The 23,468-nt window shown below is 40.3% G+C and overlaps 1 protein-coding gene across 1 annotated transcript in view; it reads right to left on the reverse strand.

The window, feature by feature from the left end:
• Positions 1–23,468, reverse strand: part of LOC125179062 — a 79,899-nt gene that overhangs the window by 16,267 nt on the left and 40,164 nt on the right. Inside the window, exon 2 of the mRNA XM_047884184.1 lies at positions 7,834–7,976. Within this exon, the coding sequence (XP_047740140.1) occupies positions 7,834–7,976 (143 nt within the window). The remainder of the gene's footprint in view (positions 1–7,833; positions 7,977–23,468) is intronic.

A 23,468-nucleotide genomic window follows, 5' to 3' on the forward strand; every position in this document is an offset into this window, starting at 1 on the left:
ACGGAAATGACTTGCCAGGGCAATAAACTTTCATGTCTTGCTTCATTCTTGGCCAAGCGGACAGAAAAAAATGTCGAGAATGCTTGCGTTGGAGCTCGAATCTGGTTAAAGTTTAAAGCTCTGAACCTAGAGCGGCCACGAACTTACGTCCTCAAGAGACTTTCGAGTATCCTCGGGCGAAAGTTGGACTTATGCAAGTGATATATTAAATTTTTATGACGATGGAATTTAGTCAGCGTGACTCACCATCGATTTTTCTGTCACAAGAAGTGGATGTAAACTTGGGACAACTTCCATGATGCGGTCGTGCCATAAGACTCATGCCTGAACACACGTACACGTTGTAGGCGAGCTCGCCTGATTTCAGGGCGAAATAGCGCCAGAATAGTGGTATACGAGTGGTATACGTACGTGTAGACGTTACGGCCTTGAGCAGACGAACTATGATCCTGCTGGTACATCAACGAACGCACGCGTTGCGCTCGTATTTTGCCGGCAATTCACCTGCTTGCAGCTCATTTGGTTCTAATGAAAGAAGTAACGGCGGCGAATTGACGAGTACGGGAGGCGGTAAATTGAAGCTAAGCGCAGAACTTGCATCGCCAAGCTCAATCACGATGGCGGATGATGCTGCTGAGCGCAGCACCTGCATCGCCGAGCTTAATTACGATGTCGGACGAGTTGTTTCCATCACACTAGGGTCATGTCACAGACGAGTCCAATCGAATGCAAAGCAGCTTTATTAAATCCATCGCAGAAGCATAATAGGCATGCATGATTAATAAGGCTGTTTGCGGTTAAATAGAACGTGAGCGGCAAAAATGATAGCGCACATCTTCAATAACTTTACAATGAAGCCGGATGATGTAATGAAGTTAGAGCAAAGATGCGTCCTTCCTCATAATTTGGCAGGGAATGATGGTCGATAAAGAAGATTCAGCGGAACTAATCTCGCCACTTTGATTGAATCTGAAAAAGGCGAGAAATTACTAATCCATGCAGCAGACCAAAAAAAGTTAAGAGATCGTAAGTTCATCAACCAATCATTGACGGCCTTTCAAGCAAAATCCACCAATCATAGACAAGAAAATAGAGCTGAGTACTTACGTTCACTTAGCGAGTTTTGAAAGTATTGCCCCAGTAATCCAATCCGACAAAAAGGAAGGCAATAGTATATGACTATAGAAATGACAGTTCCAGCAGAGACCGTTCGCCGTGGCACTGCGGTCTAACGTATGACAAACACGTACACAGCCTGGCAATGATTGTGCAGATACCAACAAATTAAAAACTATAAATAATGGCACCGATAATAGGGTGTGGTTTTCTCTCTGTTGGAATAAAGCCGCGGCAGAGTTTTTAACAGATTTTTTAACTCAGGTTGAATTTGGCACTATCTGAATTTTTCAACTAAACCGAATGAAATTCATGCTCGGAACGAGGCTGCGCCATTCAGCGCTGGCAGCGCAAATCCAGTGCCACTCACGGCTATCTCTAATGACGAAACTTAAGCTGCTTTGTAAAATAAATAATACATGGAGCTTTGAGCATTAAGCTTGACACAGAATACTGCTAAAGTTTTACCTCGAGTGCAACATTATAAATATGTTATGAATGTGGCAAATTTGAACTTTAAAACGATTTCTCAGTATATTTTACGACTTTAAACCCATCTCTAAATACAACTTTCCACGTATAAACCATTTATAAAACAAAACTGTGAGCGTTAAAAGCATTTCTCAATACAACTTTTAGCGTAGAAATAGTTTTTTTTTTCAAGTTGTAACCACCACGCCCGCTATAGAAATATTGCCAGATACCGCAAAACCCGCACCGGTAAAAATTTCTTACGGCTCAGTGGTGAGCAGAATACTCTGAGGAGAAAGGCTCACAATTATTAAAGAGACCATAAGGCTGCATCGAAAATTTCTCGCAAAATTAAGGACAGTCAAAGCTTGAGTCACCAGCTCAGCAGGTCGATTGGGTGAATTCTGTGGACATTGAATTTAAATTACGGACACCTTTAGATGCAGATAAGTTCAGTGAACATTGTGACATTCGCAATAAGTATTAATCTTCAACTATGCCTCTGCCGTGAATTAATTATTCATAGCTCATTAATAATTAAAATTTACTAAAGAAAATTACGATTTATTCTGAAAAATAAATAAACATTATCATCTGGTGTAGTAAAACTGGCCATCGAGAATGAGACTGGGCCACTTGGTTGCGCACCAAATTTATTTATTTATCAGATCAGTATGAACAATTGTCCTTTTTACTGCTTCCAAATAATTTGTAAAACTGAAAATTATTAATTACTAGAACAATTGTATTATTATGTTATTCGTAAGTTCTCTTGCTATTTGGATGCGGCCACGCACGCCGAGGCAACATGACAGCGACGGAGTGCGTCGGACTTATGACGCTCGCAAGTGGAGTCAGTTGCGCTCGTATAGTTTTTGCGCTCGTATTTATCTTCTTAGAAATGGAAAAAACTTGAACATGGGTAAAAATTATTGAAATAATAAGTATATTCATAGAAGATTTCGGGTACAAGCAGACTGAGAAGAAGAAGCTAGACATTATTGTAAAGATATTAAATATTGGTGCCCTTGAATTATCTCGTTAGTGCACACCAATTATATCGTTACGGCCCTTAATCGTACCATCAGTAATAAAATATTTAAATACGTAAGTGTATACAAATAACACATTGCGATCAATTATCGCATTTTTTGCGAAAGATATTAAATATTGGTTCCCTTGAATTATCCCGTTAGTGCACACCAATTATATCGTTACGGTCCTTAATCGTAACATCAGTAATAAAATATCTAAATACATAAGTGTACACAAATGACACATTGCGATCAATTATCGCATTTTTTGCGCACAAATTATCCCACTATATACACCAATTAGCTATTGGAACGAACGCTAGTTATTTGTACGACATGACATTGCCGGCACGCTCAGAATGTATTACTCGGATAATCTTTCAACGTAAATCATCTGATTATATTGAGAATAACCAATCCTGAAGAGAATAGTAGTATAATTTTTTTGCGTCTTTCAGCAACGCAATTAAGCTGAATAGCTGGCTTCCAGAGCTCATCTAATACTGAAAGCATTTCACGAAATGAAAATGAAATTCGCAGTCGATTAAGAGGAAAAAAATAACAGAAGCGAGGTATGAAAGCAACAGCAACAAGCCGCTAAGATAACCGCTACACGACATTCAGATAAAATATACAAACAGTTAAAATAATAGGAACAAGGTGTTAAGATAACAGCAACAAGACGTAAAAATGATAACAACAAGGCAATGAGATAACAACGACGAGGCAATACGATAACAGCAACAAGCCGTTAAAATAACAGCAATCAGGCGTTGAGATAACGAGAAGAAGGTTCATTTCGCTCAATATTGCTTCGGCCTGGGGAAGTCCACGCTTATTCGCTAATCAAAAGCGAAGAACGCGATTATTGCATCTCAAAATTGGGTCGTATTAGAATAAATGCAAAGTGTTAATATAACAGAATCGTTTTGAGGCAGTAAAATTAGCTTTAGGCACGATATTAAGCAATTCAAATGCAAATATTGACATTAAGCGTCTCATGACTCGCTGCAAAGAGCGTTCCTGAGACGCTGTGGCACACGTGATCATCGCTGCTGTATTGTGATGGTATTTCTCTGTCTTACACCACTCAGGCACTGCGCACCGTCATCCACAGTAAGGCACTATAATGCCATCCTCTCATCACTCAAAACTATCCTGCCCCTCACTCGTCACTCAAGCACAACCCTGCGACTCATCACTCAGGCCCTTCCTACCACTTACTCGTCCCTCTGGCATTGCCGTGCCACTTACCACTCGGGCACTTCCCTGCCACTCACCACTCAGGCACTTCCCTGCCACTCACCACTCAGGCACTTTCCTACCACTCGGCACTCAGGCACTTCCCTGCCACTCACCACTCAGGCACTTCTCTGCCACTCACCACTCAGGCACTGCCGTGCCACTCACTCAGCACTCAAATTGGCGCTTAAGCTAATTCTGCCCCACATTTAGAGGGGCCGCGGGGCTGGAATGCAATAGAGGGAAGTTCCGTGCAAGCTAACACGAAGAGCACAATCCACCCTCGTTCAAAATTAGAGGCGTATCGAGGTCGGCCATCCGCCAGTCGCATGTGAACATCTTAGTATTCTGGACCAGGACATGCACCTGAGGCCTGGGCTTGGCTTAGGCTACATCGTCATTCTCTGGTTGCAGTTCACGTATTTTCCTAGCACAAAAAGAACGAAGTTACCACGAGAGCAACAAACAATGCACAAATATATTTGGACTCTAAACTCGATTAACTTCCTGAATATCACTGATATTATTGTTTCGCAGTCACAATTGAATTCCATTTGGGCAAGTTTTGAACTCAGTATTTTTACTAAAGAATAGAAGAAAGAATACAAAATCCGAATTAACCAATTTGTATCATTATTATCATTGATTTTGAGCACATAAAAGTCGGCTTCTGTGACTCGATGAGCAGGCACTGTTATCCTGAGCAGTGCAGACTCATCATACAAGTTTTAAAACATTCATCCATTCACAAGTGATACGACGACGAAACAACTGGAACTGAATTTTTGAACAAGAAACACAAAGCAAAGAAAACGCCAAGTGAATTCACCATATCTTTAATAGAAACGTTTTTCATCATCAGCTGGTCACCATTTCTTCGATGAAGAACGACCAGTTTCATCATCAGCCAGTGTAACATCGTAACATTGAAGATAAGTTGAATTTACTCAGCTATTAAATTCTTGGAGAACTTGAATTTTAAAATTTTCCATAGATCGATCTGCTAAATTATACTTGAAAATCTAATTGAATAACTATGTCTTCCAACAAAGATAGGAGTAATAACCTTCACGCAGTCATAGCTCGGTGTGACACAGAACTTCTCAAAACTGCTGACTCAGCTGCATGTGATAACAATAAATATATTATGGGACTACTTTTTTACAGTAATATCGGGCGCAATTTACGAAGATGTCTACAACTTCAGGACCATCAGTAAATTAGATGGGAACTTTGCGACAGCGGCCCTCGCCACACCAGGGGCCGGGCGCCGCCCCTCCAATAGCGGGCTACACAAACAGAGCTAAAATAAGACTATCCCTCGCAGGCATGGAAAATGTTACAAAAGTGATCGTCATGATGGGAACTTTTAACTTTTTAAAAAGTTGGTTTGTGGAAATTTTGATCGAATTAATTATCAATAACATACGGTTGCTTTTAAGGATGAAGCACATATTATAATTGGATTTAAAAGCGAGCGATGCACTTTGAGACATTTTCACAATAAATAAAGATATTTCAGCTTTGCAGAACACGTTGTGCAACAAAAACCAAGCGAAGGCTTTCAAGATTTATATTCCCTAATTATCTCATAATTACTAGAATGCTATGCAGAATGCGACCATCCTGCGCAATCTTCTGAACCATATTATTTGGCTGCAATTTTGACCAGCGCTCCGAGAAATCAAGCTTTAATAAGAGGCAAGCAAAGAAGGCTCAGCAAACTCCTTGCATTTTAAATGAAAAGAACGGAGAGACTGGCAATACAAAAAGGCCGTCAACTTCAGAAAGTCAGGATTACTAGAGTGCAGTATACTAACCCTGTATAGGCTATATACGCCCTAGCGTGCAGGTTATGTACGCCCTGGCGTATAGTATATAGAGGATACGCTCCAACTTACAGGCTGTATACGCCCTAGCGTACAGGCTATATACGCACCAGCGTACAGGCCATGTACGCACCAACGTACAGGCTATATATGCGCCAACGTACAGGCTATATACGCACCAACGTACAGGCTATATACGAGCCAACGTATAGGCTATATACGAGCCAACGTACAGGCTATATATGTGCCAACGTACAGGCTATATGCGATCCAACGTACAGGCTATATACGAGCCAACGTATAGGCTATATACGAGCCAACGTACAGGCTATAGATGTGCCAACGTGCAGGCTATATGCGCGCCAGCGTACAGGCTATATACGCACAACGTACAGGCTATATACGCACCAACGTACAGGCTATATACGCACAACGTACAGGCTATATACGCACAACGTACAGGCTATACACGCACAACGTACAGGCTATATACGCACCAACGTAAAGGCTATATACGCACAATGTACAGGCAATATCCGCGCCAACGTACAGCTATATACGCACCAGCTTACAGACTATTTACGCACAAACGTACAGGCTATACACGCATCAATGTACATACTGCAGGCTATATATAAGCACCAGCGTACAGGCAGTAAAGGCACCAGCGTACAGGCTATATATGCACCAGTGTGCAGGCTATATATGCACCAGCGTATAGGTTATGTACGCACCAGCGTACAAGCTATATACGCACCAGCGTACAGGCTATATACATAAGCACCAGCGTATAGTATATAAACAACCCAACGTGCACGCTACATGAGCACCAGCGCACAGGCTATATATATTTACGCATCAAGGTACAGGCTATATACGCACCAACGCACAGACTACACTGTAAGAGTCAATCGCTAACATCCTTCACTTCGCATCAATGAACGAACCTCACTATGCATCATAATCTTTGCATTCAGTTCATTTATTACACTTCAATGCAGTTCTTTCGCGTCTACTTAAAAAATTGTCGTATAAATCATTGCTAACATCACAGGCTCTTTGATGCGCCGAGCTGTTGCAAAGCATTCAAGATTCCAATGTGAGAAACACGCAAAAAAATCCCTGCATGCAAGCAGCGCACGAAATAGCCTGCATGCAAGAAGTACGTAAAATATTGTGCGATGCAAGAAGAACGTAAAATATCCCAGAGGGGACTTGTTCCCTTGTTTGATAGCCCCGAAAACTTCTCTTCAACAATTCGTGTGGAAATTACAAAGGATTATGCAGCGCGACAGCGTCAATAACGCAGCGGGCCTGATGTTGTGTGATGCGAACGAGTGAAACGACGATGAATTATTGGCCTCAGCATTGTTTTATCTACAAATCTACCCTTGCTGCTTGAATAATTTCAGTTTTGAATTTGAACCTAAAATATTGGTTCAATTATCCAGCGCCAGGTTTGCTATGTAAGGCAGGTGTCATGTTGCACAACTCGGACTGAAAAAAAAATGTGGCATCGCCTTCCCACAACGGCGCAAAAATATATTTTATCGAGCGCGCAATCAATAGACTATCTTCGCAGCAACTAATTAGAACAAAGGAGTATGCAATGCACTCGTTGAACACACATCGATACTAACGCATGATTATCACCTGGCCAGATAACCAAGATTTGATATCAGTGTCAGCAAATGGACTCAGCATGCATGGTCTTCGATATAAATGGGATTGTAAATGACAGTAAAGATAGCGAGAAAAACGACAACAGTTTGTTGAAGGTGACTTAATTGTTAACATAGAGATGATTAGGCGATTAATTAGGTGAACTTGGCTATAAGTAGCGCCAAGACTTCAGATTTTTGTGATACTTATAATGATATTCAAAAGGCGAAAGCGGAGTTAAAGTTTGCGTTTTATTAAAATAAGGAAGTTAGATTGCCCCCTACAAGAGTAGGAATGATATTCAATTGATTCTTTATTATCCATTCGAAATGATATAATATTAAAATGGTAAATGACATTAATATTATAATAACTAATTGTATTTTATAAATAGACCGATATATCGATGAGTGATGAAGAGCTTGGAGAGATTTTAATTGCATCTCAAATTTGAACAATTTGAATGAAGTTTATCTTACCCGGGGAGGAGTGGAGGGGTAGTGCAGCTCAGGGGGGATGATGATGGGGAGAGACACGATGGCGGTGGCTGGGGGGAAGTCCTTGGGGATGCGCAGGGTGAGCGTGGGGTGAGGCCAACTGGTGTTCAGAGCCACCATCCCATCTGGGGTGCAAAAAGAAACAAGTGTTAACATCGGTTAAAATAACACCATCAATGACAGCGCATCATATCAGTCGACGACGCTTTAATAGATTTCTATTCAAAGAAAATATTCAGAGTAGAAACTTGGACTGCGTAGCAATTATGTCGCATCAATATAACAAGTTAACTGAGCACCAATGTTATCGCAGCAATGTTGCAAGTTAGGCAGCGCACCAACAATATCGCAGCAATGTTGCAAGTTAGGCAGCGCACCACCAATATCGCAGCAATGTTGCAAGTTAGGCTGCCTATCAATAATATCGGAGAAATGTTGCATATTAGGCTGCATATCAATGTAATATCGCAGAGTTAGGCAGACATTGAACAGAGTTCCTCTTAATGGTGCCTATAAAAGAACACAAGTAACAATGCTTGTACCAATTAAATTAATGTTCTATTGTTCTAGTATTCACTCAATCTCGGCCTCGTCGCTCGTAAACAGCGATAGATCATCAATCTCTTGTATTATTTGTTTACATCAATGCACAGTTATAATGTACATCAATGCCTAAATACATTTATCTTTATCTCACTTCGAAACATACAATCAATTATATTTGAGTTTTCTAACCAAGGTTTGGCCAAACACCAGAACAGAACAAGAATTTCGTTTAATGACAATAAATTTGAGGAAAATCCAAAAAGGCGAGACAAAATTTCCAAACAGCAATTTATGCGTTCCCCTGCCTATTGTTTGCCCGTGTGATTTATTTTGTTCAAGACGATCTGCATAAATTTATGAAACCCCGAGCCAAAGCCGGCGTCATCAGCTTGAGAACTACTTGAGACATAGCGACATTAAGGAGACAACTTTATGCATGATATGGGCTCGCAAACGATGTATATTTTATCCCGGCGCATAATGTTTCATTTTAACACAGCATCTTTATCGGCATGCGTATTTTATCCCTGCGCATAATATTTCATTTTAACACAGGATATGCACTCGTACACGATAAGTTATCAACTCACTGCATAGTAAATTTCATCCCGTATCATTCAATTTAGTACCGTGTATATAAGTATTTACTCAACACGATCACAGGAAGGTATCTGCTATCTGGGGTACCAGTTTGTGATATCATTCATTATGATGTAATATTATATTCGATTACAGATTTGAATTTTTTTAGTAACTGATCTTTCAACGCTGCGTGGTATCATTCAACTCATTGAATGTTTTACCATCCCAAGATATCTCTGCCACATCACTTATTCATAACTCTTGCTGTCAGGCTATGATATTCCCCCGCGTTCGATGTTCTGTGATGTTTGGTGTTTACATACAAGGCTTTTGAAGTTCACATGTACACAAGCAGGCAACATGCAGGAAGGCGGCACTCAAAGAAAATTCCCGAGCGCCCGCATCTGTAGAGAGATCTTTAAACAGCGTTTTGGAAGCCATAATACTTATATTAGTTTGTCACTGGGAAGTTTACGTTGCCACTCACAAAATTATCAATACCACTAAAATCACTGGCAATAATTTGCAATAAGAAAAATGAAGTTAAATTGTTGTTTCAGCTGAAAAATTCTAATGTGTTTGTGCAAAGCCGGCTTTATAGTTATACTGTAGTTACCTTTTGTATGAAAATCATCGGCAAGAGATTTAGGTAAAGATTTACAGCAGTTTCCTAGCATTTATAACGATTAATCGAGAGGTTGGATTTGATAAGATAATGAGATCTTACGACAGGGAAATATGTTTTTCTTTTTAAACAAGTAATGAATGTGCTATATAAGAAAGACCAAGCAAGAAGCTTGAGCTCCCCCACCAGCATGCACGTGGGCGTCGGGACCCAACATTCCAAAGCCTTTGAAGATCGTTGACGTTCCAGCGAAATTCTTCAATATTTTGTCGTAAGTTTGCGTCGACTGCATCTGACTGAGAAGCTGAAGAACGTTTCATCGCAGGCCGCCTCCACGCCGTCGTAATTCAACGCAGGTTTCCCACAATAAAGCATTCAACCTTCAACAACAACAACCATTCTACTTGCAGTTTCTTTGATCCGAAGCCAGAAACAGAGGAAAGAAAACGATGGACTATACAGTATTATTTCTACCAATCGTCCGGATATGTGCTTAATGTCTCTGTTAATAATGCTTCTTGTCATGACATTTCGGTTTTATTAAAGCACATTGTTCATATAAATAAACCTCAACAATTGCTAGCACTACTATGCAGGAAACAAGGATAGCTGATGCATAGAAAAGTTGCGTTTTCTTCACAACCTCAAATCACAGCAGGAGAAGTTTCAAGCGTTATCAAAGTATTACTTACTCCAAATTAAAACTAGAAATAAAAATTATAATATTCATAGTTGTTTCTTAAGTTCGAATATATAAGTAGAGAATTTTGTTGTTGGGTGAATTTCTTCGCCCAAGATCAAGTTGAGTTGTCATTTTCATTGTATCTGAAATGAGCTCCGAGTCCAGGTTTTAAGGCTCGGTCAGTTTTTACTATGTCGCTCATCCTGCAACACAACTCAATCCGAAGCAGCAAGTAGTGAGATAACCTGTCTAATGCTGCCACTAAACACCCGTTACCATTTGTTCGGGTGAAAACAATCGCCAATTTAATCGAACTAAGTTGCTGGGAATGCCGTAATTCGAATATATGCTACCAAAGGAGACGCGGGTATCGGATAAACGACGATCAAAGCTGAAAAATAATCAGTAACTCAGTAAATTTTCTGAGGAAGAGTCCGTCCAGAATTCTATCAAAGAGAGACAAGGAGTCGAATATCAACTTCAAATTCAACGACAAGAATTTTCATACTTCAATTCCTGAAGATAGAAAAACATCTATTCGGAAACATTTTTCTGGAATTTTTTTCTATTTAATACCAGATAACAAGAGCGAAAAGAGCAATGCTGCCCTCAGAAGGTTCAGCAATTCTCCGTTTGTTGCGATATTATTGATCAGTCATCGAAGAAAAACTCAAATTTATAGCAACTGTAAATTGAAAACTCGAAAAAGATCCCTAATTAATCGAAAACAGTTATTTAAGACTTTTGGAAATTGCGTATTAAATCAATTCCTGATCTTTTTAGAGTGATCAATTTAATATCGCCATGAATTTGAGTGTGTCTGATCACGAGTGTTAACCGTTGTCTCTGATCAAGAGTGTTAACTGATCAAGAAAATTGGATCTTTTTGCAAAGTTTGACCGCTGCAGTGTTGTCCACCCACACGCCGCTTCCAAACGAAGCGTGCAAGTGCAAGATCAACATCCCCACTTGCATGATCAAAACGGCGACTCACAAATGTTGCTGCAAAACCCGGCGTCATCAACAATAAAATCAAACCAACATTTGGTTCACAATCCTTTGTCTCCATGCATCACAATGAAACAACGCAGAACAACTGAAGAACACAATGCGATGAACAAAACTGGTTAGGTTAATGGAATACCCTGGCTGCTGGAGATTCCATGCAATCTCTTCGCTTGCTGGGTTTCCGGCCGACAGCGATTTTAAAATAATGGATTGGGAAGTATTTATAGCATTCACGACTTCCCTTTGTCTGTCCCCCATCCGCCATTCCAGATGCAGCAACGGAAAGCGACTGGTCTAAACAGAAGCAATCAATTCAGATAGATATTACCTTCCTAACCGCAAAACCTCAGTCTTAAATTTTACCCATACCTATTAGATTCATAGTAAACTTTTATACTTCAAAAAGCAGCCAAACGAAACATGGCGACTGTGGTGAACTAATCAACCGAAATGATTACTTGCTTTCTTAACTAAAGACGAATTTTCATTAGGCCTCGGGAATTGTGACGCCACGACCTTAAATGAATCAACGTTCCGTTTCGCTGCATTCATTACTGCCTTCGAGTTCAGGATCTGAGCCGGGGCCATGAAGGAATAGATAGGATCCTTCTGCCCTTGGATAGAAAAAAAAATGACTACAAAAAGCCTGTCGAAGCCAGGATTTAATGAATTCAGGCTTCGGAGTCTAAAAGGATCGATGAGACTCGGTAGTTTGGAAGAAATTGAGTGCAGAGTATCGGACATCGACTGACGTTTCTAGAGGACTTGGAAACTAAGCATTGCTGAGCGAGCGAATTAAACGCAGAAAAAAACGTTTATTGGCTAAAGGCTTGCACATAAATACATTGAAAACTACACGCTGACCAAATAGGTGAAACAAATGCAAGGAAAATTTGCACGCATCAATATAGATGAATAAATTATTTAGTCGAAGAAATCCTGAAAGGTGCAACCAGAAAAAATCTTATCGAATGTAAACGAACAGATGATGACCTGTGAGCTGCACATGAAAGTTGCAGCCGAATATAATTTTGAAACGCAAGGCCACAATCCGCAACAATCCCAAAGTTAAGTCGGAACAAAGACAGTTCAGGACCACAGTCCAGATTCAGATGAAGCGGAACGCAGGACTGTCACTGCGAGGCCCTGAAAGGATTCCGAGAAGCGCTTGCGCAGGAGGCAAGGATTCGGCATAGTGCCAGCGGCGCCGAAGTGACTCAGCGGACGACGTAAAACATGACTTCTGAAGTCAAGACTTCTCCTGCGCTACCAGGAACTCCTTCAACAGTGCCAGCGGTTCCTAGAGCACACACACCACCGAGATCTCAGCCATGAAACCGACATTATCTGCAGATGAGAAAAAACATCAGCATTGGTATCGGTGAGGAAAAGTACAGGAATAAACGGAAATTCATGAGGAGTATGACCTATACTACCGCAGAAAATTCACTAGCGAAGCATGGCGATGTTCATGGATAGCAAAGCAAAATAAAATTCAGAACCAAAAATAGTCGATTTCACAGGTCATGGCCTGTATAGCCCAGTAGCCAATACCTGTTGAACTCAGCGCGAGAATGCGGACAACGCTGGAGCCTCTCACCTAACAGCGGCCTAAATTGAGAAAAATTGGGAAAAATCTTGTCGCGAGTGAGAGCGAAATACTCTTACAACGAATTGGCTAGAGTTCCAACGGATAATATTGAAGAATTCCCTTGTTTTACCTCTAACTCCGGTGTGGAGCAGCATCACAGATAATGAACTTTCATTCCGCAATACCTCCAGAGAAGCAGAAATATAACTCAGTACTCACTGCAGTGAGTGACAGAGAGCGCATTTTCTCGTCGACGAAAACTTGAGGTCACGAATAGACGGACGGACAGACGGACAGACAGACGGATATGGCGAGCACAATAGTGAATTTTTTTATAAATGAGAAAATGCGCTAAAAAGGTGACCTATGCGCTGACATTAAGAAATCGACGGAATCATAGGAAACAAAGCGTACGAAGGATTGCATTTATTCTTGCTCTTCTTTTATGCACATTTCAAATATCGCCACGTACAGCATTGCTACGCAAAATATCCAGTGGCAATGCTGCACTTTGATTAGTTGCAAAAGGTAAAGTAAACATTTTGCTTTCCTGAGATTCAAAAATTGGCCAAGCTTTCAGTAAGAAAACCCGAGTATTGTTCTCGGTAAATTCAATAATAGTAGTGATTTCTGTCAATAGTATTCGCAAAGTTCAAACAAAATTCAATCTTGGAAGTCAAATCAAATCAAACTTCCACTTTGAAGATGTTATAGTGAGTTATGCCGCTCAGAAAAGATGCGATATATTTGTGCGACTGTCATTTATTTCTGATTCCAGGATACACCGTCGAGGAGGCAAGTCTATCTGCGCGCGTCTCCTCCAACTTGTGGCGACACGCAGAAGCGGGTCAAGAAAATGTTCTCAGGCGGATAAGCTGGAATCCGGCGGCAGTTTTTCCTGGTCGGAAGGACAAGAATGCCTGATAAAGTGTGGCCCGCGAGGGGATCGCCGAGTCCGAAAACTTAAATGGCCTGCGCCACGAGCTCCCAGCGAGTTATAAGAGCCGCGTTGAGCATGAAAGCTTCTTGAATCCGAAGGCGCCTAATAATGGAACGTAGCTATTAAAAATCAAAGAGGGCTTAATTATGCGAATTGATGGAAAGACTAGATGCAAAAATGGAAAAGATAAAAATCGAAATATATTTAATTTAGATTAATCATGAATTAATATAGGAAAAATGTCTTGTCAAAAGCAAGTAAAAATATCGCTTACAGCAAGTAAAAATATCCTTAAAAATATAGCTTATCGTCGCCGCATCTCGTTACTGACGAAAAAAAAGTTGTGTCCTGTGAGGCGATCGGCATAGCTAATGATCTGACCTTAACAGTGGCAGCTCTTAGAACTACAGATCCTTATTTGGCATTTAGTCTTGCCTTGTACCTCTCCCTGATTTTGATGGGAGTTCTCGCCACCTTTTGTGCCTCATTGTAACAGTTTGAATTGTCTCTTTCAAAGTGCTCTAATTCATCGGAATAGAAAGGTTTTGAAACCACAGTGGTGAACTGGAAAACAGTGCTTTTTATATCCGATCGTTTAAAATGATTTTAAACAATATATATCACAAACACAAATTTGTTATGATTGAAAAACATTTTGGACAAGAATTTAAATAGAGAACTGTAGAATATTAAAATGAAATACTTAAAAAAAAAACTTAAAAAAAACCACGTTTTTCTTGTGGACTAAAAAATAGAAAATAAATTAGGGCTCGCCCCAAAAAACGTGTGTCGGGCAGATTTATGATTAAAGCGAAAGCACACAACACACGAATTTTGGAAATTTAATGGTGAACGTACAGCCCGACCCACGTTTTTTGGGGCGAGCCCTAATTTATTTTCTATTTTTTAGTCCACAAGAAAAACGTGTTTTTTTTTAAAGTTTTTTTTAAGTATTTTATTTTCTCCTTTTTAGTCCGTTATTTGCTACACATGAAAACGTTGTTGCGAGCCAATTTACTTGACTTCACGTACGTATCGATGATACGCAGCGTCAGCGCCCGCACGTCATACTATATAAATATATACATACTATATATATATACTTTACTCAATTAAGCTAATTTAGGTCTCTAATTGCTAGTTTTTATGATTGTATCTGAAATTGTTAGGCGAAAATAGCCTGCATGCCGAATTTCAGATCTCTAGAGCAATCAGAAGTGGGCTAATTTTCGTTGTCAATGTTAACAACAAACAAACAAATAAATAAACAAACAAACAAACAAACAAACGCGAAGCTAAGCTAAGAAAAACGTGTTAAAAAAAGAATGTGTTCAACAAATTTCAACACAGCATTGGAAATGACGGCAATAATGAAACTAGTACGATGAAGAACTTGGCACCTTTTGAGAATTTTTACGCCCCGGAATTTCCGCTGCATATAATTTTCCAATGTTCAAAGTAGACATGCACTGTATCATGAACAAGGTCAGAGAACACGACCATCTTGTGTATTATGCAAGAAGGGTTGCAATTGTTACTTTCCTATGCATGGTAATCATTTCCGTTATAACAAGAACATAAACTAAACATTAATGTACAAAAATTAAGAACTTCAGGCAATTCGACAACCTTCCAGGGTTTTGTCACAGCGACTCGAAATCAGAGTTAGCGGAGGGAATCCTAATTCCAGTTCTTAACTCGCCTTCAACAAGACTCGCCTTTAAAGTTCACATATCCACAGTTGAGTACCTATAAGTGATTTACGGTTGAGTAAAAATGAACATTAATGGATGCATGTGGAAAAAAAACACGGAAGTTAAAGTTTTTGTTTCAATTTGTTCCGAAATGAAAGTATTTCACTCGATCCAGCAGCTCCAGGAGATTAATAATTTTTCCATTTCCTTTCCTGTTTGGTATCTAACAGGAGGGAATCACCAGCAGCAACAATGCGAGTGAAAATCAGGAACATAGTCAATGGTCAAGCTTGGAATGAGCTAAAGCTCATCAAACCCGTGGTTGAGGACATAACATTTGCGTCCAGATTATTATGTCATTCAAAACAGATTGAAACGTCATCATTTATAATTCCTGAAATGCAATCATTTATTCTATTAAAACAATAAACTAACTGTGAGCAAAATCAACCTCGTCCAACAAATCTAACAATATCGAGTGTCTATGAAACACTCCAATTACGGCAATAATTTATCAGAGTTTGAGTGGCATATCCAATCAAACTCCGAAGAGGAAGGTTAGACCAGGTCAAATAGTGGTTTTGAGGAAGCACATTCGTTTATCTCTATGACGAGTTTCCATGATATCGAAACACCAACATAGAATCTTGCTGCGTCGGTTGCGGCGGATACCAATTAAAACGGGAGCTTTGATCGTTGACCGTCGCAATAGCGCGCTACTCATATCACAAAAAGTATTCATGGTTCAACCTTTAAATAAAGGTTCAAGCGACCTTTAAAAATCAGCTGGCTGCATTTCAGCCGCTAATAATAAACCACAGGTATCCTAAATGTCCCATTGAGATGTCATCGTGAATGTTGCTCGATCAGGTACCGACACATCGCTGCTCTAAAAAATAACACGATTTGCTGGTTAACATCAAGTGATTAGATCTTGCATCTCGATGCAAGTGATTTCATTTAAATAACAATTTATAATCGATGGCATTTACATAGCGTGAGAACTTTAAACTTCAAAGTGCATAGCTATATAAAGCAATTCAAAATTTATCTATCATCTCGATTCCTTGCAAGATTCATTTGGTTTTTGAATAACTTTCATAGCGGTTTTTCGTCCAACGATCGGTTTCTGCTACAAGCCCAAAAGATTAGAAACCGTAAGAAACCTTCCCACGCTCGCCCTCTCCCCCCAATCTCCTCTCGCTGCCCCTTCCCGCACTCTTCACTCGCAACCGTTCCTGCGTTTTCAACTCGCAACCGTTCGCACACTCTCCCCTCACTTCCTCTTCGCAAGCTCTCCTCTCGATCCCCTTTCCCCACACTTGCCCCAACCCTTTGCCGGGAAATCAAGAGCCCTTCAAATTATTCTGATTGGGGAGGAGGCGCCGCGGTGACCGAATTAGGGGAAGCGACGGGTCTTAAAGCTGTGCCACGGAGCCGACCCCCATTCATGAGAACATTCCCAGCCCAGGTTGTGAACTACGATCGCCCGAGGCTGACCAGAAATACTGCGTGACGATTTCCATTCATGGAATTTATCTTTCATGCATTGACTGTACTAAGAGAGCGCCACGAAGCGTGTAGTGAGACTGGGTGACAGCAGAGTAGCCGCGTGGCAAGCAACGGTGTCTCCGCGGTAACTGACGAGGAAATAAATTTCGGCAGGAGCTCGTCCAAGCTAAATGCTTCGACGCACTTAGATGCCGGACGGAGCGACTGAATGCTCCGGCGTCTGGGGAATTGAGGAGCACATTTGACGGCGCATTGCGCACCGACAGGTCAACACTTACCTAGTCAATCTTTGGAGTCAGCTTTCAGACGCCTAAAGATTGCAACTCTCGCCTTAGAGGTGAATCATGCTTGAATAGGCCATTTTACTGTATTCAGCTGTTATTTAGGAGACTTTTGTGAGAGTCGATTGTCCAACGGGCCAAAGCTGCGTAATATAACCGACAAGAGCAGTTGGTCAAGCTGCTTTATGACAGCTTGATCAGACTCTGGTATTAGAACGAACCATGACCATCTCCCGCTCATGTAATGGCGTGCACACGTGCGTTTGTTAATTCATACTATTGATCAAGATGAGAGTCCACAAATTTTTTGAACTTGCGTGGTATTTAGCTAGTAATTTTATTACGTATATGACAAAAAAGTTTTTGACGAGAAAATACATTATTTGATTATCCTATATTCATACACCGGCAGCTGTTGAGGGCATAGAAACATGATTAGGGGGTGCAAGAAGAGAAACTCACTTGATGATGAGTACGTGGCAGCAAAAAATTCAATGTCTGTAGTTCTATGAGGAAATTTCACATCCTTATCAGAGCATAAGTAACTGATATGCAAGCTGTTGATTGGCAGAATCGACAACAGATTAACGACCGGTTTCGCCGTCAGGGCGTATAGGTTTTATATGAAGCGTTCAGATCATTATGCTTTTGGAATTGCTCTGCTTGACATTGTGATACCAGTGCATTGCCTGCTAACATGCCCTGTATACCATGCTCCTTCGGTTATACAAACAAGGTCTGCAAAATTTGAATATTTTCCGGTCAACGTGATATTGTGGTGCGTAAAATGACCTTTTTTGCCTAATGCATTTTCACTGCTAATTGAACAAATTAATACAAATTATATTCATTGGTTCAAACGACATCGGTAACAAATCCTAGTCAATTTAAAACGGTTCTTATTTTACAGAATTACTTTATTGTATTCGCCGCGGAAAATTTTTTACAATACACTTTTAATGTTCAAATTTTACCCGGGTTTAGGGTGATGCAGTGGGAGGGCGAAGACGCTGACGTTACTGGCGGCAGTGCCTATGTGTTTCTTGTGTTGATTAAGTGTGGAACGAGTGACTTGAAATTAATTACCAGCATTAAAGGCTGAGCATGTCAATTCGGAACATTGTTAAAAACAAAAATTTCTTAGATTACTGTGCATTGAGCAATGCTTCATAAAGTAAGTTCGTTAGGAAACCCGACACCGGCTTGGCGGCATTCAACTGATGATTCAAGAACACACTGTTGAGCTTTCAAGATTTTGACATTAATGGAAATTTCGTAACTTGAGGTATATGTCGGCATGAGCGAGTTATTTTAGCTGCTCGTGTTCGAATGCTTCAGGTTCTAAATTTTCCAATTCATCAAGATAACTGGATTGAATTGTGGAACCGAAAATTAAGCATTGACAACAGTTGACTGCGTAGAAGCGTAGTTAAGTTCACCGTGCACTCTTCATCACCGAGCCGTTGCAAGTGAATTTACTCTTTTAAATTTGGATGACGAGTGTATTCGTAGGTAACTGCTTTGCTTGTTTTGCGTGATTATGTGTTTTTTCGTTGAAACATCAGGTTAGTTTCCGCAGTGAAATGGAAGTGTCGTTATGAATTGTGAAAATTTTTAAGAATTACAAAATTATTATAACATAACATAACATAACATAGTGATGTCGGCTCTGAAGTGTAGGCCTGATGTGGCCTGTCGCCGATTCTTTTCCATTTCGTGCCTTGTTCATAGATCTAAACTCGTGTCATTTGACCGGATCTTTTCATGACTGGCGATAGTTTGAAGAAGCTACTAGACTTCCACAATGCATCCACTGGCTCTCTTTCGTCCAGCAGGCGAGTCCAATCGTTCAACGTAGATAATAAGTTAGTGGTGCAGGATCTGCCGGCAATAAAACCATGTTGACAATCTGATAATCTGATATGAGATGGTGAGCAGTCAAGTGATCGATAATCCTATCCCTCACAACAGATTCCATCAGCTTACAAACAAAAAATTTATAAGATAAATTTCTGAAATTGCTATCGAGCATGACAATGTTAGAAAGACAAAAAATCCAACTACAATCTCGACGGTAATAATAGTTCTATTCTTCTTTACAGCAGCTGTAGGCAGAATTTTATGGACCAGTGCAAAACAATTCGCTGAACGGAACTTATAGTGACGAATCGTGAAATGACAACTCGTTATGAAATTAAATACTGGTTGTTATGCCAGCGTGCGTGCGGAAATGGAATGCAAGTGGGTCTTGATGCAAGTAGGTCTCGCCTTGGATTGCATTCCCGCCAACAATTCATAATGATAATCTTGTTAATCATTCGATCCATGGAAATAAAGGAATTATCTGCCACATTTAAACCGCACCATGTTGAAATGGCTTATACAAATCAAGTCTGTGCATTAAAATTAACCCTTGTTGACTAACTAGGCTGTTGTTTGAGAATGTTGTGGGAGAACATTGAGGTCTGATGATTGCGGGATGTTTGGTATTGGTGTATGTATGGTAGAATGCTTGGTAATGGTGAATGCAAGAGAATACATGATACTGTTGTTATATGAGAAAAAGCTTGACACTGGGTTATGTGATAACATTTTGAACTGGGGTATGAGGTGGATGTTTGCTACCGAGAATAGAGAAGAATGTTTGGTACAGGTGAATAGGGTAGAATCGGGCAACACAAAAGGCAATATAATGTAATGAAACGCCCCCCTCCCTTCCCCCCAGTATAAGAGGGGAAGGGAGAGGGAATTTTTAACTCACTTTTTCAGATTCAGACGTGTTCTTCCCGAAGGTATGATCGAGGTGCCAAAAATACGCACACCCCGCACTCGCGCCACGTTTGTCAGGGAATAGACCGAATGCTAATCACACGTTTATTTTGCTCGTACAACCAGAGCGAACATAGAGCTGCTAATTTACGCTCAAGTCAAGCTTGAGGCGTCCATAATTCAGAAGCTGACCACTCCTTAAATTTCAATAGAGTAATAGCAGTGAAAAAGCAACAGAAATATCAAAATGGCTGAAAATAAGCAATTTAGAAACAATTGCCAAAAGAAGTAACCTGCAAAGAGTAGGAAAGTTCACTTAAAGTGTTAAATTCTTTCTGAGGGACAACTACACGTTGTAATGGATCTCTTCACTATCACAGGCCGGCATGATTGATTCATATACAGGAACAGCTCTGGGACGGACAAACAGTCTTACGATCTTTTCATAATATGTCTAGAAAAATGTCCATAAAAATGCATTCAATTTTGCAATTCATAATTCGAATACTAATCAAGAGACAGTATTGTTATCACTATCAAAATTTCACCACTATCAATTTCTAATATGTTCCGGCGAATGCAATGACAGTTGTTGGGAATGGTACAAAAATTTTGTAAAGCAATTGTGCAGCCAAACTTGTTATTGTGGTTACCAGTATGTGGTTACCAGCTCTACTCTTGGTTACCAGCTTATTGTGGTTACCAGCTCATGTCTGGTCATGGTCATGTCTGTCCTACCGCGAACTGGCTTATCATTAAGCATTAACTGAGTAGCCGCTGTGTGGGAGCGGCAGTTACCATGGCTATCAGCATCAGTATGGTTGTGTTGAGGTTAGCCATCCCCACCCTATTTGGATTTAATTGCTTATTAGGGTGCCAAGCCTGGTCCAGTAGAGGGTCACGTAGGAGCGCTTACGGCGCGATGAGTCGTAAAGCAAGTTTACTGCCGTCGCTACACGGCGATACGTCGAAATTTGTTGAAGATAAGAATACAGATTTGCAGAGTTTGTTCCGCTTTTACGGAGGTCTTGGGGCCACTAATATCAAAGGACTTGATGGTGTAAACTTCCAGCTACTAGAAAATAAAGTACGGATAAAAAACTGGAGTTTCTTTCTATGAGTCAGTCAAACAGGAACTTCGTTACGTTGAGTAGAGTTAGTAGATTTTTTAGCATTTATTTTAAATAAGTGAACGGTGGTTGAAATAATTTTGATTAATAAAACAATAAAGAATGATTGCAACAATAAAGAATGATTGCACAGTAGAAACACACTAAAAACACACTGCACAGAAATTTTTTATTTCTAGCAATGTTCTGAATTAACATGTTCAGCCCTTAAAACTGGTAACTAATTTCAAGGCACGTACTTCATTTTTCATGGCACAATTACACGATTGAAATGAGCTACGTATGTCGTTCAACACGTAATCAACACAAAAAACACTTAAGCACTACCGCCATCAACGTTAGCGTATGCTCCTTCATATTGTATAACCCGGGATCAAAATGTTAATATAACATATTACATAAATAACATAACATACATAAGTGTCTTCCAATAAATTTCGCGCTGTGAATACAATAAAGTAACTCTATAACCGTAAGTTAACCGTAAAAAATTGGAGAGGTTTTGTTATCGATGTCGTTTGACCCAATGAATAAAATTTGTTTTAATTTGTTCAAAAAGAAGTGAAGAGCCTGGGCAAAGTAGGCCACCGAACGCACCACAATAACACGTTGCCTGAGAATATTCAAATTTTGTAAACCTTGTTAGTATAGCCTAAGGAGCATGGTACAGTGCCTGTTACCAGGCAATGCACTGGCATCACAATATAAAGCAGTGCAATCACAAAATCATAATGATCTGAACCTTTCATAAAACTTGTAAGACCTGATGCCAAAACCGGACGTTCATCTGTTGCTGGTTGTGTCAATTAAAAGCTTGCATATCAGCTTTTTGTGTTATGATAAGGATGTGAAATTACCTCGCAGAGATACAGGCATTGATTTTTTGCTGTCACGTACTCTTTATCAAGTGTTTTTCTCCTCGTGCATCCCTTAATCATGTTTCCATGCCCTCAGCAGCTTCTAGTTTATAAATATAGGATAGTAAAAAAAGGCATCTTGTTGTCGAAAAACAATTTTTTCCTATATGTAATGGAATTAGTATCTAAATACCACATAAGCTCAAAAAATTGGTTAAGTTATTCCTCATCTAATCCATCGTATGAGTTAAAAAACGTTCGCGTGCACGCCATTCCATGAGCGGGAGATGGTCATGGTTCGCTCTAATACCATAGTCTGACCAGGCTATCATGAAGCAGCTTGACCAGCAGCTCTTTTCAGTTATATTAAGGTATATTCGGCCCATAGAGCAATCGATTCCGGCGAAAGGCTCTAAAATAAGCGCCGACTACAGTAACGCGGTCAATTCAAACCTGATTCACCTTTAAGGCGAGAGTTGCAAGCGTTAGGCGTCCGAAAGGTGACGCCAAATTTTGACTGGGGACGCGCCTCCATAGATGCGACACGAGTGGACGGCTCACGCCTCAATTGCGACACGAGTGAACGGCCAACTTGCTGAAGCGATATCAATTGCCGGTCACCGCACTACCGGCATTTCAATTTAGGCAACGCGATGTGCGGCAGTGAAAGAGAGCATCGCTTCTCTAACACAGGGACAGGCCTTCCAAGAGAATTGCATGAACAGACCTTCCAAAAGAAGCATAGGTCCAGGCCTTCCAACAGAAGTATAGGTCCAGGCCTTCCAACAGAAGCACAGGTCCAGGCCTTCCAACAGAAGCACCTTCTAACAGAATCACAGGTGCATATCTTTGAACAGAATCACAGGTCTAAACCTTCCAAGAGAAGCACAGGTCCAGGCTTTCTAACAGAAGATTTGTAAGTCCCTTGCGACGCACATGTCAGTACCATAAAAACATGGAGGAATTTTTCTTCGCTCATTTCTCACTGAGAAATATTCTGCTTGATGATTGTTACATTTTAGTGCAGAGATACGAAGAAGATAAGGAACAAAATTCTATTTCTTTGTTTGACTACGAATGGAGAAACAAAGTAAACTTGCTGCATGTTTACGTCTTGATCCTCTGCCTACAAGCGACACAACACAGAAAAATTTCTTGCGTCTGAATTATGAAACAATTCTTTCAGGAATCCTAATCTCAGTTAGTGTGAGGCTAGGCGTAAGCCGATCGTAATAGACAACCTTTGTATAGAAATATTACACGGTTTTTATTATTGAGTTTCACTCCGCACTGGTAAGTACCTTCAGTTCTGGATAATTTATTGTTCCACCAAAAACAACACGTTGAAAGGATTAGCACAAAAAACATTCAACACCCGAGCAAAGGCATAAAATACGACA

The sequence above is a fragment of the Hyalella azteca genome, unplaced genomic scaffold (genome assembly GCF_000764305.2).
Source record: "Hyalella azteca isolate HAZT.00-mixed unplaced genomic scaffold, Hazt_2.0.2 contig14801, whole genome shotgun sequence".
NCBI lineage: Eukaryota > Metazoa > Arthropoda > Malacostraca > Amphipoda > Hyalellidae > Hyalella > Hyalella azteca.